Raw genomic sequence first — 17110 nt, 5'->3', positions numbered from 1 at the left:
GGAAAAAAAGCATGTTGTTGCGCACTGTAGTTTAGTGAAAGTGTAGTTGGCTATAAAATTACCACATAAATTTATGGATTGTAATCTAAACCTTTCAAGACTATCAGACTGTCATTGTACCACACATGCACAATTTGTAAGTTAGTAGTTCACCTTGTGCAAAGTCAGATGAAGTCTTAAAATTTATGAATTGAAATTGTGCACCAGGTGAACCCTGGTGAGATCAGCAGCGGTGGTTGGAATTTGGCATCTGACTTGTTATATGTAATTAGGGAAGTGCAGGGGCGAGTTGAAACCCTGACAAAGCAGTGACCTGGGAAGTGGAGTAAGCAGGGAGCTTTTGTGTGGGGAAACAAAGCCGGAGATGCAGGGCTGGGACGGGAGAGGGAAACGGGCAGAGTGAGAGGCCAAGGCAATGTTGTGGAATCTCCCCAGGGGCTTCTGGGTAAATGTTCATGGATGGCAGCGTTTGGAATGTTCACAAATGGAGAGTTTTAATTGACCAGAGGCTCCGACTGGTTTAGTAATCAGAAATGGGCTGTGGTGGCGGAGGGTGCAGATTTATGGATCCCTGTGAGCTTTGTTTGCCAGATTGAGTGCCTTTATGAATTGAGTCATGTTGGACAAAACCTAGACGGTTAAGACGTAGCCTTTTAATGTTAGAATCTCTGGCTCTCATTTCTTCTTTTGAGTTGTAGATGGTCCTTTTTATATAGCGCTTTAACCATCCTTCCGGTGGGATCCAAAACGCTTTACACTACTTCTCATTCACCCATTCACACTCACATTCACACACCGATGCCATGCACCGGCGCTGGCTTGCAACATCAGGGCAGCTTGGGGGTCAGTGTCGTGCCCAAAGACACTTCCACATATCGACATAGCTGCAGACTCTGCCTTTCTGTTATGTCATAGTCTTGCCATGTGACGAGCAAATTCCAGCACTGGTTATTTGTCAGCTGTGTTTTAGAAGAGATTTGAATTCCTGACTTATTTAAGGACACATCATTTTGCACTAACATCACCCAAAGCCCTGTAGCTGACTGTGTAGCTGAAAACATCCACGCCAGAGGTTGCTCCACTAAACCAATAAACTTCCTGCCCCATAAAATGGTTATTGAGCATTGTTCGAAGTGGCATAAATCGCTCATGTCTAGTGTTTCCCAGTACTAAATACAGTTACTCAGGGAGGTTGCACATTCTTCATGTGATCTGATTTTACATTGGCTTTTCATTCATCTGCTTTACTGGGGACCATGGGTTAATGGTGTTAGTGGTGTGACTTGTCATGTGAGGGTTTGCTACCTTTTCTGGTCAGTTGACATCATAGCCAGTGACATTTGTATGATGTTAATCTACAGTTTGAGGAACACCAATATATAGTGCTTATACATGCAGATGTTCAGGTTGCAAATTTAAACTTAAGAACTTAAGTTGTGTCTCTGTCTTTTTTAAAACCTAATGTGAGTCGTGTCATATCTGGACCTGGATTCCCATGCTAAGAGCTACTTTTGAGGAGCTGCATAGCTGGAGCAAACATGTGCTGGATATTCTGCTTAATAGAAAGTCACATCTTGTATCCTTTGGTTATGAGAGCTGTCAGATCTCCTTGTGCTGTGTTCTTAATACCTGCACATAAAACATTGATCTGTAACAACTTCAGTTTTATTGTTTGCCCCTCATTGTTTCAAGTCAGTTACAGTGAAGTAATGGGCTTTGTTAAAACACTTTTACAGAATCTGGAAACCTCTTTGCCAGAACATTTCTGTTTCTTTTGAGCTTTTCCTATGAATCAAAAGCTGTAGTATTATTGTTTTGGCCAAAACGACTTTAAACTTGCCATTACCCTTTTTTTAAAGGAATGTAGAAACAGAGTTGGTGGAAGTATCACCCTGATTATCTCCATATGAAGGCCGAGCTATAATGATGGTTTCCACTTGCAGAATAATGTTGTTAGGCAATGTCTCACTTTTTAGGGAGTTTGCTGTAGCTTAGAGTGAATGGGGTATTACAGCATTAACTGTAAGTAATGGATTTTGCTAGCCTTTAAAAATCATCATTTAATGAGTTTTGTGTCATTTAATATGACAGTGTTTTTGTTTATCTTAATGTAAGTTAAGATTTTTAACTTATATTTAACTGATTCTCTGACCTGAAACATTGCATAATGTGGTTTAAAGACATATTCCGTTTAATAAAACATGAAATACCATTTTATTTCTAAATGTGAAACATGAACAATTGACCCGTAGCAGCACTGTTTCTCTGCACTAATAGCAGTCATCTGGGATCAGCGAGCAAGGAAAATCTGGATGGAGAAAGTGAACAAGGCACCTATTCCCCCTCCCTGGACAACAACTGGCATGATGCCCTTGAGCAGGAGTCTGCGGTTGTGCTAAGCAGCTGCTTGACATGAATGTGTGATTATTTGTAACCTTCCCCTGCAAATACTCCCCCGTTTGGAAACAGGGCTGAGCTAGTTTGCCTAGTTAGGGTTTCTGGTAATACACGTAGGAGGAAAAATATCATTATGTACCCAAGCACAGTTCTAATTGTAATGTGAAACTGTGCGGTGTGTAATGGCGCAGTGCTGCTGTGCATGTACGTTCCTAACTTCATAACTGGGCTTTTGCATATTTTGCTTTTACGACACTTGGCTGGGACGAGGCAGGAGGTTCCCTGTGCAATTACAGATCCTTTAAAACGTTTACTCGCTTAGCTTTAAATGGATGTGTTGCTTCTTTCTTCTTCAGGAAGACACAACACACAACTTTTAGACAAGATGGCACCTTCTGAAGTATTATTAGAAATACAAGACAGTTGCTTTAAGATCACCATAATTGAGATAAAGTAAGCCATATGCACAACTGCTGGGTTCTTACAAAAACAGAGGTGTGATGTGACAACATGCTGGAACAGGACATAATTAAGGCAATTGCTGTGATTTTGTTTTTTAATAAAATATATAGCACTGTGCCACCTTTTCAAATTCGTTTTTCAGTTGTACTTTAAAACAAGTGACTTTTGTTTCCCAGTTGAAAAACATTAACACATTTTTCCTCCCACTAATGTTGTCCTGCTAAGGAGTAAAACAAACTCTAAAAAAATGCCACATGACGTCTGACAGACACCGCGGGTTCAGCTGTGATGCGCGGCTGAACAGAAAGTTACCCAACAAATGGCACCAATCCTGTAAACCCCCGTCCCCCCATGATAATTACAGCCCAGACAGAAGTGAGGAGCAAGACGAGAATGTTATGGCTGCAGGGTGTGTAAATTTGTAACAGTCTGTGCGAGTTAAAGCACACTGGACTTTCAGCAGTATCCTTTACATATTAAAGCTGCAGGCTCGTAAGTAAGTAAGGATCAATCTTTGTCTTCAAAAGTGTTTCACATTTGAAACGCAACTGGAGCTTTGATTTATGCAATGTCCATTTAAAGATCAGTCGGTTGGACTATGTTCACACATTTTCCCAGGATCCACCGTCTGAAATTACCTGCGTTCCACAGGAGTTGGATTATTGCTTACATAAACTGTGACTTTTTGTCATTTAATTATTTGCAAATGTTGATGTCTGCGAAAGCTCAGTGCTTCAGTTAGTCACAGGCTGTAATTAATGACAATCATAGGTGTGTGAGGTTTGTTGTGATGTGTGACATACGGTACCTCACGTTTCCTCTGCGGTTCCCTTCACAATTTCAGAGATGTGCTAAATTCATGAGGAAACAGCAATAATCCCTAAAGGACTTTTACTTCTAGAGAATGAGCTATGCCCCTGATAAGGTCGTGTATTTATATCTCCTGCATGTGTCTGGACTGTGACTTTTATGGCTCTTAATTGCCTGTATGTGAGGAGCTTTTTTTGTATGTGTGTTGCTGGTGTTATTAGTGGAGTCTTTGGTGTCGGGGAGGTGTTTTACTGTGTGTGGTAGATGTGCTGGCTGCTGAACAGGGGGAGTCGGGGGACAAGACCTCTCTCAGAGGAGTGGCTGGGCTGTTAACCTCTGACCTCGCTGGTTAAGCCTGCAGGGTGGTGGCAGTCAAAGCGCGGAGGTAGGGGGCACCTAGAGGTTTGTCTGATTCGGGGGCACATGATGGCAGGCTGAGGGGGTGGTGAGGTGTCTAATCTGGTTTTTGTCTGCGAGGCATTTTTACCTCCCCCACAGTCCTTCCTCTGAGAACAGGGTTTGAGAGGCAGGACAATGTCAAAGGGAAGTGACTTATTTTATGAGCCGTTTAAAGGGGATGGTGGTCTCCCCACAAAGGAAAGGCAGGGAAGCAGCAGGAGCTGATGAATGCCATGACACACAGTCACATGTTTGTTTACAAGGTTCTGCTCTCTTGTTTTGACCACCATAAATGGCAGTTTTCCTCTTCTGAGTGACACTTGAACAATGTTCTGTCTCTGTGTCTTATTACAGCTTAAAGTACTCTGGAAGCTGGCGAGGCGAGGGGCCTCTGAAAGGAACTCTATAAGGCAGCGGAGAACCAGTTCTCCCATCACACAAAGACTATTCATGCTAGTGACGGCGGAGAAATAACCCATGCGTCCACTGACAGCGTTTTTAGTGAAATAGTGAGGTTAAAACGTGTCACACAAAGTCCGGCCTGATGTTGATTTTTATAGGATCTAACTGTTCTGTTCGGCCGTTCGCTCTCGTCTTCCAACAGTGCCATTTTTCTCCCAGCAGTTTGAGGAATTGGCTGCCAAAATGTTTTTACAAAGTATGCATTAGCTAAGAATCTTCAGTTTTCAGAGACCTAATCCTTTGAGCTAACAGTGTGACATTTGTACGCACATTCCTGTGAAATATTGACCATCTCACTTTTATTTGTATACCTTGGTAACTAGGGCTATTTTCCACGTGGATACAGCCCTTTTGATGGTGAGCCTGTGCAGTGGGCAAGCAGGGGCCCTGCTGAAGGAGAGACTGGATAGCTGTTCTGTGTGTGTGTGTGTGTGTGTGTGTGTGTGTGTGTGTGTGTGTGTGTGTGTGTGTGTGTGTGTGTGTGTGTGTGTCTGTGTGTGTGTGTCTGTGTGTGTGTCTGTGTGTGTCTGTGTGTGTGTGTCTGTGTGTGTCCAATCACGCTGTTACAAAGAGCCATGTGTTGAGCAGCGATGTGATGTGTGAATATGTTTAGGTAGGGGCTGCCAACTGTGCCTGGGTATGTGAGAATGTGTATGTGCAATTGTGTATGGGGGGGTGTGAGTTGGAAGTAGCGTGATGAGTTTGGGGAGAGAGAAGTAGTGACTTGAGGCTTATTTGGACTTGATCCCAGACAGAGGGGTCCAGTTTATGGCGCCAGAGTGCATCCCTCCCTCTGGTGCCCTGTTTAGATGATTGTATTTCTGTGAGTCACTTCTGACCCTGCAGTTTGATTTTTTTTAACATTATTACCTCTATAATATTTCAGTCATGTTAGCAATTCAGGTCACTTGAGTTGAACAGTTGTGTTTGTGCCGCTTTACAGTCGGCTTAATAGATCTGCCAGGAGGCACCAGGTTCTTGAAGTGGCAGGAAGCATGATGGAGAAGCATGTAGTGTGTGTAAAAAGTATTTTTACTTTGTAATTATATGTGTAGCATTAAACACATGTACATAAACATCCTGTTCCAATCCCGCTTTTCTAATAGAGGTTAAAGGGTGGTGTCTAATAAATGCACAAAAGAATGAAAACAACCTCAAGATGTCTGTGAATAAACAAATCCACATGGCTCAGGTTGCTATGGAAACCCATTAAACATGGCGAGCAGAAGACAAGTGCGGAAAAGATAACACATTATTACTGAGTAACCTACAGCAATGATTAATGAGTAGCAGAATGCTAATAATTATGCAGGACGATGGGAAAGTACAGCACAGCAAGATGATTCAACCTAAGAGGAATATAAAGTGATTGATGATATAAATATGCCAAAAATACTCATGAGTTGTATTGTAGGATCTGTTTAGTATGAGTTGACTTTTCTGTAGCTTGAAATAAAGAATGTAATTTAGAAAAGGATGTACACTTTCACACACTGTGAATGTAGATAAACTGCGTCTGAGTACCAGTGTGTCTATGACATCCACGTCCAGCACGCACCAGTAACCTGTGCAGGTCTCCAGTCCGTGGGCACGAGCTGGCTAGGAAAACTAAACAGGCGGCCGGTGCCTGCATGCGGTGAAAGGATCCCTGTGTTCTCCCAAATTCCAACAACCACATTTAAAACAAAACATTATTGCAGCTGCGACTTCACATTCGTCCTCTCCGGACCCTGCATTTAATTGGAGGTCGAGCTCACGTTTGTCAATGCTGACAGTTGTTGTTTTATCGCAGACTGTATTTGGGATTTGACTAATGGTTCTGATTAGAGAACAGTGGGAGCACAGTGTTGTTCGGAGGCTTTTGGCTCACGTCGCAGCCACGTCCATACTTATGCAGATCAAATCCCTTCAAGCCACTAGCTTTTAAATTTGTCTAACAGTATGGCAAAACAGAAAAACCTTCACGTCTCTCCCCTGTTTGGCACTTTAATCCATCAGCTTTACGCTCTTTCCAGCAATCCTCTAACAGTACAGCAAGCTTGTAAAAGGGTGCATCACCAATTTAAGACCAGATTGTCTGAGAGATGCTGCTCCTAGTCAGACAGTACTCCTTTTACTGTTGTAAAGGTGCTGTGTGTGGATGCTACACTCATACTTTGTACCTGTAAAGTGGGTAAAAAGCTAATCCCCCTCCGGCCCCATAAGGCCTGAAGGTCAGAACACTCGGAGAAAGTGACAAGGCTGCAACTATCAATCTGAACGAGGAGTGCCAGGATAAGAGCAAGGCTCTATAAAGGAGCCGGCTAAAGACTGCTCTGAGCTGAGTGTTGCAATTAATCCACTTAAGTGCAGTTAAAGGGGTTTTTACTGCCACTGTGCCTTTGTTTTGTTGCGAGGAGGGCTTGTTACTTAACAGTTAAAAGAAGCTGGAAAAAAATGGCTGTGAATAATTTAGGACTTCAAATCTCCATTTAAATAAGCCACTTTGCTCAGCATATCAGCATCATTCACGCGAGAACAAAGCCACCCCGTAGGTGTTTAACTGTAACTGAATCTGCCTTTATAAACAGTCCCAGCTGAACAGATGTGTTCTCTGACTTACTCATTATCCTGGCTGCTCCTTCCTCGTAAGGGTTGGGGTCATGCTGGCGTCTATCCCAGCTTACATTTGGACAGGGGGTTCACCCTGGACAGGTCAGCGGTCCATCACGGGGCCACATTTGCACCTGACCATTATTGCATTACAAAACTTCTTTTTATTATTTGTGTTTGTATTTATTTTTTGCTTAGCCGATACTGCCTAACTGTGGATTCGCCTTTTGTCTTCCAGGAGCCTCTTTGAAAGTGTGTCCGCAAGGTTTCTCCTGCTGCACAGCGGAGATGGAGGAGAAGCTGAGCCAGCAGAGCCACTCGGACATGAAGGCCCCCGTCTCCAGGCTTAGCGCCAGCCTACAAGCCAACTTCAAACAGAAGCATGAAAACTTTGACAGTAAGCAAACACACACCAGGCACATCTCTGACTACATCGTGCTGATGGCCGCAGAGCTTCCCCCTGAACCCGCACCAGCTCTTGTGTTGCATTTTTATTTTTTTGTGGGGGCGCTCCCACCTGCCAGTGCACTGCCCCAGGCGCAGACAGTCAGTCTGTGTTGCTTCGGCCCGTCCACCTGTCTCTCAGCGTCTCGGCGCCCTGCCTCATCGTTCTCTGCCACTCGTTTCCCTCGTCTCCAGAGACACGCACGCTTCCAGACCACACACATCTTGAGATTTTGTCTCCTCTGCATTTCCTGTTCCTGTGTGTGCACGTGTGTGCATGCCTATAAATATTGGGATCAGGTTTCTCCTGCTGAGCCGTGGCTTCCATGGGAACATGCAACAGTGCTGAGTCACCAAGGAAGCAAGATGTCTTTGACTTCTCCCAGCCACGCAGCAGTGCTGCCAGTGGGGTTTGACCCAAAGCTTGAACGTGATGGAGAGATGAGGACGTTTCTGCAGCACATGAACTAAAAAAAAACAAAAAGAGCAAATCTTGTCTGGGATTTTTTCTTACAGGGGTTGTGTGCAATTTGTGTGAGCATACGTGTCTCTGCATATGCAGGTCAGGGACCTTCAAATCTCGTATGTCTGTGAAAGGCAGTGAAGGATTGTCAGTAACAGGGAGCGTGTGTATTGCAGCCAGATGTGAACAGGAATGTGACGTGTCGGAATGCAGTGGCTGCTCAAGCCGTCCCGCCCTGCTTTTATTCCTCTCTTACTACCCTTTGTCCCCATCTCATGCCTCACTCTACCAAATACCCCTCTCGTTACCCATGAGACCTCACTGTCTTCTTTACACAACCAAGCTGGGGCTTTCTGTGACATTGCTACTTAGTTATTTATTAAAGTTTCAGTGCAGCTTTAAATGTTTGCTGATTAGTTGAGCAAAAACATTTCCTCAGCATTTTTTTGATTAAAGTTGTTCAACTTTACCTTTTACTATTTTACCTTTTTCTGTGATAATAATATTTGAAGATATTCAGACATATATTTATAAACATTCGATTCAAGCTTAAATGAACTCTGATGAATAATAATAATAATGAAATGTTTATTTAATGAAATTATTTAATGAAATTTACAAAAACCTAAACTCTAAGATTAAGAGTCATCAAACCTGACCTGAACCACTGCTTCCATTGCTCCCTGTTTGTGCCCCCTCCTGCTCACTGTAGGTAGTTTGGTGGCTGCAGTCACTCAACTATTAGATGTGGGATCTCTTCACAAAGGCCTGCTGTACGCTCTTCCACCTGGACCATTTGACCGTCTCTCTCACTGGATATGATGATGCTTTTTTGTCATGACACCCAGAAGGAGGCAATGGAAGCAGTTCTTAATAATTTATATCACTGAGAATGTGGTCGCCGTGACATTGGTTAACTGCTCCAGACTCGCATGTGAAGATAACGCAACTGCATCTGTACACTGTAACAGATGCAACAACATGCATTTAAACACTAACAAACTCAGGAAGTGTGTATGTGATTAGGCTGACTCTCATCATGCGCCTGAGCCTGGAAGTCATGGCCAATTAAAACTAGAGCCCAAAATAGTTTTTCCCCTCACTATGACTCCTCACTGTGTTTGTCCTGGACTAAGCCTCTCTGTCCCGTTACACTGACCCTGTCCCACAAAGCTCGTCTATGTCTGAGATTTAAGCATTGGATTAAGGCCCCTCGCCTCCCAAGTTACCATCTTACATCCACTCACATTGAGAGACATCCCTCTGAAGCCCTGAAGTCCAACAGCAGGAGGGACAAAATCTCATCCCATAAGAAAGGGGAGAAGCGCAGGCACTAATTGGCACAAATAGGATGCAATTACTGCCTAGGCTGGAATTGGGAGGAGCGGAGCTTAAAGGGACATGGGTGGGGGGTACAGGGGTGAGGGGGAAGCTCCGTGGAGGAGGAAGTGGGAGGGAGGAGTGGTTGGAGATGGGTCAGCTCCATTCCAGTGATGGATTAGGCCAAAAATCGACACTCATAATTTAGGGCCTCCTCTGCAACATGTGGTGATTGCGACTGGGTGGAAGCAGTCGGTCAGGAGTCATTCGCCCCCCTCTCTAACACTCTAACCTTTCATCAAGATTCTTCCAGAGGATTGGCTCAGCAGTTTTTTTTGTGTAAAAGTCCTGAGAGAGATTTTGGCTCCTGAGTCTGTTGGCAGACACTGGGCATCATAAACTGTTGTTAATGACAGTACAAGAACTCTGCATAATGTTACTCATGCTTCAGATCCTCAGGTCAGGGCAAAAAAAAGCCTCATTTCCCCCCCTGCTGAGACTGCTCTCACAGACCGCTTTCCCCCAGTGAGTCTGTCCAAACTGATTACAGGACTTGCATATAGTCATTAATAGTCTAATTAATTTTAAAAAGCTTGGCTGTATCCTTTTGCCTCTTGGTCCTCCTACTTTCGCCGACTTTAAACTTGTGTCTGCTGTGACATTCCAGGGGAAGGGGTGGGTCTTTTGTTTTAGTCTCTGTCAATGGAGCATGGAACTTGGTGCTTTTCCCTGGCTCTGCGTGTGTGTGTGTGCACATGCGTGTGTCTGTGTTTGGGGGGGTTGCAATGTTTCCGGTATCCTTGGTGACCCAGTGGGGATTTGGAGTTAAAAAAAAAAAAAAAAACCTAAACTTAACACACCCCGAGTCGCCCTAACCCCTCCCCTACCTGATAGTTTCTTTTTAGTGTGTCAGCCTGAAGTGGAAGTGACAGTGCTACTTGGTGTGTGTGTGTGTGTGTGTGTGTGTGTGTGTGTGTGTGTGTGTGTGTGTGTGTGTGTGTGTGTGTGTGTGTGTGTGTGTGTGTGTGTGTGTGTGTGTGTGTGTGTGTGTGTGTGTGTGTGTGTGTGTGTGTGTGTGTGTGTGTGTGTACTGATTGCAGGGAGCATTCAGTGACTCCCCCTGTGAGAGCATGGGAACTTTACATTTCAAAGCTGAGCAGAGGGCACCCAGAGAAACTGCAGTGGGACAGTTCTGTGCGCGCGGGGCAGCGAGGGGCAGATGGAGAGCAGTTTCTTTCTTTTTTTTTTAAGTTGGGTGAATGGAAGTGACGCATGCCTGCTTGCATACGAGACTGGAGGTGAAGCATTTTTCCAGAGACTGAGGAATTCTCATTTTGTTAAGATTAAGAAAGTCGGAGGCAAGGAGGGGTGTGTGTGTGTGTGTGTGTGTGTGTGGGAGAGCGGGCCTGGATTATTGGGGGGTAGGGGAAAGCAATGAGGGGGGTGATAGACATTCCTCAGGATGAAGTAGGTCATTGTTCCCTGTCTGTGGTGAAGAGAGCTCTCTGAAGGAACTGATGAAGTGAAAGCATCAGAGGGAGGGAGATGCAGGGCTGGATGGGGGGTACAGGTCTATATACGGGAGGGGAGGGGGGTTGCATTATTCAGTAATCCTGTTGAAAATGCCTCTGAAGGACAGTCCAAAAGAAGCCAGGAGAAAGGAAAGCGAATGGAATGTGACAACAGAAAAATGCCATTGATGGTGGTCAGTTTGAAGCGGCTTGATGTGGAGAGACGTCTCTGCTCAATGGCCGGTCGAGAGGCGAGGACAGAGATGCTCAAGCTCCACCTCAACCCCCCCTTGCCTCACTCTTCATCTCCTCACCCACAACTGCCTCCTCTTACTATAACCCATGTCTTTGCCTTTTGTATGGTCTAAAACTGTTTTTGTGTGGGGGTCGGGGGGGTGACATGTGCACAGGTGAACTGAAAAAGGCAACTCAGCCTGTTTCCTGTGGCCACACTGGATCACATGTCTCGGATAGTTTGCTGGTTGACATTTATAATGGGACACCTGCGAATGTTTACTCTGTTGTGTTTAAACGAGTATATTCAGAGCGGTATTAAGCTAAAGAATGATGAAATCAGCTCCCTCTTAGCATAACATTATCCATCATACACTTTCCATCATAACCTCTTCAGACTGACATTGAAATGTTAACAATGTAGAATTGTTCTGGCTCTTTGGTAGCCCTAGCATTTACTCTTCGCGTTGTTCTCTCCTCAGGGTTTTTTCGGGAGCTTTTGAAAAACGCAGAGGTCTCCCTGCACAACATGTTTGTGCGAACGTACGGCATGATGTACGTGCAGAACGCCGAGCTCTTCAAGAACTTCTTCGAGGCCCTGAACCGATACTACGTGTCCGGCAGCGCCGCGGTCAACCTGGACTCCATGCTGTCGGACTTCTGGGCCGACCTGCTGGAGAGGATGTTTCGGCTCGTCAACGTGCAGTACGAGTTCAGCGACTCGTACATGGAGTGCGTCAGTCGACACACGGAGCAGCTGCAGCCCTTCGGCGACGTGCCCCGCAAGCTGCGGCTCCAGCTCACGCGGGCCTTCATTGCGGCGCGGACCTTTGTGCGTGGCCTAGCGCTGATGCCAGAGGTCGTCAATAAAGTGAACACGGTGAGTGTGAAATGTTGGGCCAAATAAAAGCAGAGGCAGGCTCCTTACAGGTGCTGAGCTGTCTGTCCCACAGATCCATCCCTCTGCTCCTCATCTTCCGCTCTTGTCTCTAATTTTTCATGGAAAAATTGGCCGTTACAGTCTCTGATAATATAAAGCACCTTGACAGTTGTAGCGTCACGTTTTTCCACTCTATTCAGTGATTAATTAATGATCACATAATGCATCTTGTAAAGTTGGCTTACAAACCTCACACTCAGGCTTTTCCAGTTTATCTTATGCTGGATGAGTGTTGATGTGCTAATACTGGTGTGCTAACTTTCCCCTGCCTTCACCAGGTCAGTGCATCTCCCAGCTGTGTGCGCGCCGTTATGAAGATGATGTACTGTCCCTACTGCTCGGGCCAAGTGGCCCTGAAGCCCTGCCAGAACTACTGTCTGAATGTGATGCGTGGGTGCTTGGCCAACCAGGCGGACTTGGACACGGAGTGGAACAACTTCCTTGGTGAGGCACCATGATGTGGACAGGGACACCTTCTGCAGCCTTTATTACACAGGCCTGACCCTCCGTGTGCTTTGTATTAACCATAATGGCTTAACATGTTGCATTTGGCAATAGGGTTTATTTATATAAGTCTTAGCTTCTGTGTTCTTTTAAGCGTTGCCACTGCAGTGCTCGTATTTCAGCAAAGATCATCGATGTTTTATGTACTCCAGCCTAATCTAATCCCATCTTATCTAAACATGCACACTCTTTACCTCACTGTTATTTACTGTAACACCGTTGGTGGCGTGATGGCGGCGGGGTGGATTAGTATTTTTTTTTTTTTTTTTGCAAATGAACAAAGCGTCTAATGTTAAAAAAAAATCATGTACAAACATGTATCTTGTATAAGTAAAAGGAGCAAGGAGGAGCTGTACATGTTGCGGTCCACAGTGAACGCTGCTCCTGTTATGTAAACACAGATCTGGGTAATTTTCATTAGAGCAAGGGTGGTGCACATATACACTTCTGCATGCGTTTTACGTGCAGGTTGCACATGTCCTCCATCCTTCTGTGCCGATTAAATGTATCTGCTGTGACCGCCAGTAGAAACGCTTTGCTCCCACCAGTTGCAATTTTTAATCGCTTAACTTTTACTGCTTAGCGTGTGCCTCCCCCTAGTGGCTCTGTTTTTGCAAAACTACCACCTACTCATTTTCTTGCATGTTGTCTTCTATTCCACTTTTCAGATGCTATGCTCAGTCTAGTTGAGAGACTGGAAGGTCCTTTCAATTTTGAGTCGGTCATGGATCCCATTGACGTTAAGATATCCGACGCCATCATGAACATGCAGGAGACCAGCATGCAAGTGTCACAAAAAGTCAGTAGCACAAGTATACATTCGAGGACAGGACTAATAAACCGAAGGAGTCCTTTTCACTCACCTGACCATCCTGCTTGACTCTCAGGTTTTCCAGGGTTGTGGTCAGCCTAAGCCAAGCATGGCCTTCCGCTCCAAACGTTCTGTCAAGGAAACTGGCTTCACCGGGCGCTTCCGACCCTACAGCCCCGACGCTAGGCCCACCACTGCTGCTGGGACCAGCTTAGATCGATTGGTAAGGGTCAAGTAAATATCTGGATGACAGCTGCCCATGAGAAAAACTGGGTGTGGTCAAATTTTCTTTAGGTATTTCTCTCACAAAAAGTAGAGGATGGCTAACCTAGTCTTCTCTGTTTTCCGAAGGTTTTGTGTCTGATCTGGTCTTTGTGTATTTTGTTGTCCCTCACATAGACAAATGACGTGAAGAAGAAGCTGAAACACGCAAAGAAGTTCTGGTCCACATTGCCTGATACTGTGTGCGCAGGTGAAAGGATTGCACCTGGGGATGAATGCTGGAATGGAACAGCAAAAAGCAGGTAATGCACATATGAACAAACGTGCTATTTATCCAATACCTACATGTATGTAAAACGGAAAGCATGATCAGAAGACTCACAATTCACTCCTGCTCTACATAGGTACGAGTCAGTTGTCATTGGCAATGGATTGGCCAATCAGGTCTCCAATCCTGACGTGGATGTGGACATCACAAAGCCAGACATCGTGATTCGCAGTCAGATTGCAGTTTTGAAAGAGATGACGAGCCGACTTAAAGCTGCACACAGTGGCAATGACATCTCTACTGGTGATGATGGTACGGTCTAGTAATGTCTTTAACTGTTTTATTTTGACATAATGCACATGCAGTTCACTCTCTGACCCTTGTGTATGTCTGTTTTTTCCCACTGAAGAAGTGGAGGAAAGCAGCGGAGAGGAGAGTGGCAGCGGGTGTGATTCTCCATCTTGCAACACAGACCGAGACATCTACTTCTCCACTCCATCGAGCACTCGGGTCAAAGGAGTGCCTCCAGATTCTGCTGGCATTGCGAAACAGGGGAGCATGGCGCTGGCGCTCTGCGGGCTTGTCTTGGCCCTGCTTGCTCCCCACTTGAGATAAAACTAACTGGGCAGCGAGAGGAAAAGAATGACCATGAATAACGAAGTGAGGACAACTGTCAGAGACTTTAAAAAGACTGCCTTCAGGACCTTGGTCTGTCCGCTACTGGGGGAAGACGCTTCCTAATATTACAATTACTTCACTTTTATTTGTGTGTTTATTTTTAAGGTCATCAATGTACAGCAATATGATTCTCTTCCCAAGAAGTCTTTTTTTCCTTTTCTCCCCCAGACAAACCTTTAATCCATGAGGCTCCTTTTGGAGCTTCTAAGTGGTTCTGTTTGCAGCATTACAGACATAATATAATTGTCCTATTCTGGCAATTTATCTCATAATTCATGTATGATCTTCCTGAATGCTGCCATCTAGTAACTGAATTGTAAGCGGGACGTATTGGTAGAGCATTGAGTGCCTGTGGTGGGACACATAGTCATATTTCCAATGAAATCAACCAGTCATGTTGTTGTGAATGTTCAAAGTTCATAACCATTTTGCATATTATGAATGTGCATACTGTGAATGTTTGTTTGTCTAATGTGCATTTATAAAATTTCATACATCAGCCAGTCAGAAATTATGAAGCTAGGTGTTGATCACAAGCAAGGAATAGTTAGAGCTGCACTCACTGTACTTTGGAGAGACATTAACACCTTCTCGGAGCAGCAGAAATGGCTCAGAAATATAGTGAGAAAGGTTACAGCACAGGTATTAATGTAGGATCCAAAGATGGAATGGAAGAACTTTTGGGACTTATTGTGAGCCTAGACATGCATATTGTATGTCTGCTATAAGAATGATCACAACATACTTTTTTTTTCAAATTTATTCGCTCCGCTTTAATGCTTCAAAAGTATGATCATACCTCGTGTGGCTTCAGCATCGATGCAATGTCGTCATGCCGAGTTGAAAGTGTCTGAGAGTTGAGATACGTGGCTGGCGTTGTAGAGAAAGGTAACTAGCGTGGAAGGAGGAGGAGGACTCCCCTGGCATGACCCCTGGAGAAGGCAAAGCTGACAGGTCCTGAAAGGCCCTTTTACTGTAAGCTCAGTTCAGCTCAGAGGATCTGACTCTACAGTCTTACTGTTTGATAAGTGCCGTGGTGAATCATGCGTTCAGAGTTTCACATCGAACTAGAGAAGAGGAACAAACAACAGTGCTTTGATCAAATTAAATCAGAAGTTTATTTTAATACAGGGTTTTATGTTGAAGAGGTGTTTTAGCTATTTTGGTATGAAGATATATATTAGGTACTACAGTGGATTTATCTGCTAGTTTTAGGTGGTGGAGAGGACAGTGTGCACAGAACATGGGGTCACTTTTTGTCAGTGGTCTGGGGGCTGTGTTGAAACCTTTTTATTATTATTGCTTTGCTCACATCTCCCCATTACCAGAATACACATTTGTACCTCTCAAATGTCCTGTGTCAGTATAAATGGACTCATCCTGATCTGTTAAATCTACCTATCCTCATTTCATCTTTTTGACTTGAGGTGGAATGTTGAAGTATTTTTTATAAGTGCTACCAAAATGGATACAATGAACGGTGCCTGATTTTTTTTTATAACCTTGGTACAAGATTAGCAGAAAAATATAAATGTTTACTTTGTATGTATCTGCTCAACTTCCCCAATAGTGAGTAGATTGTTACCATCAAATACAATAGTGAATTTTCTGTATCTTTTTTTATTTGTTAATTGGGTCTGTTGCATTTCCTGGGTATTTTATCTGTAAAATGATGCTGCCTAACCTTCACACAGTAACTTATGTATGTATTTAAATGTCAGTGCAAACATGCCTATACACTATCCTAACGACAGTATTCAGGTTTTAGATGTGGAAATATTGATTTTCAGACATTTTAAGATTTGGGAGCTTTTCACATCTGGCTTTAGAGAAGTCAAATGTTAAATACAATGAGACATCTAGTTTAATTTTGAGATTTACATCAGTTTACAATCAACCTGTCAAACCTTTTACAAAATGAAAATGTCCCTGATTAACAGACTTGTAACAAAGGAAATCACTATTTGAACAATTTGCTAAAACATCTATGCAACCTGTATAAAATACTGACAGCTTCAGGGCTTCAGCATCTTCATTTGGCATGACATCTGCATGTAACAGGTTCCCTTCTCATTTCCATTCCACCAACATTTCTGATGGTTTTGTGCATGTGGTTGTGTGGAGTGTGAAGAACCCAGACTATCTGAAAGTCTGAGGAAAAAAGTTTTGGGTGACGATGGTAAATGTCTGTGCTTGCGGGCCAGGGCAGCAACATTTTCCAACTGGCAGAAGTTGATCCAACTGCTGGGTTGCTCATGTGATTCATAAGACAACTTCAGTCTAGTGACTTTAAAGTAGAGTTCAGAGAGATGTTGAAACCTTTCCATCTGCCTTTGGCCCCCAAGAACAGAAAGAACTCACTTTCTAAGGAGAGAGTGAGTGACTTGACTGAAAAGAATAAATGTGTAAATAAAGAGCAGCCGTTTTTAGATGTCTCTAAAAGAGGCCATAACAGTACACCAGATTTTTACTTGTCAGAGTTATCTCCTAAATGTTATGAAAAAACTGAGATGAGATAGATGTTAAATTGTAAGAGAAAGTGTATATTAAACATTTCTTAGTCTTGTTGAATTAAAGACTGTTGATATTTAAA

At 44.0% G+C, this 17110-nt stretch overlaps 1 protein-coding gene across 1 annotated transcript in view; it reads left to right on the top strand.

The window, feature by feature from the left end:
* The window catches only part of gpc4 (glypican 4), a 27019-nt gene extending 9909 nt beyond the window's left edge, over positions 1-17110 (top strand). Inside the window, exons 2-9 of the mRNA XM_029164746.3 lie at positions 7361-7519; positions 11577-11974; positions 12313-12478; positions 13207-13337; positions 13426-13572; positions 13749-13873; positions 13976-14151; positions 14249-17110. Of these exons, the coding sequence (XP_029020579.1) occupies positions 7361-7519; positions 11577-11974; positions 12313-12478; positions 13207-13337; positions 13426-13572; positions 13749-13873; positions 13976-14151; positions 14249-14454 (1508 nt within the window). The 3' untranslated portion in view covers positions 14455-17110. The remainder of the gene's footprint in view (positions 1-7360; positions 7520-11576; positions 11975-12312; positions 12479-13206; positions 13338-13425; positions 13573-13748; positions 13874-13975; positions 14152-14248) is intronic.

Source organism: Betta splendens, chromosome 10 (genome assembly GCF_900634795.4).
Source record: "Betta splendens chromosome 10, fBetSpl5.4, whole genome shotgun sequence".
Taxonomy (NCBI): domain Eukaryota; kingdom Metazoa; phylum Chordata; class Actinopteri; order Anabantiformes; family Osphronemidae; genus Betta; species Betta splendens.
The sequence above is the reverse complement of the archived record's forward strand: the minus strand, read 5'-3'. Positions and strand labels throughout refer to the sequence as shown.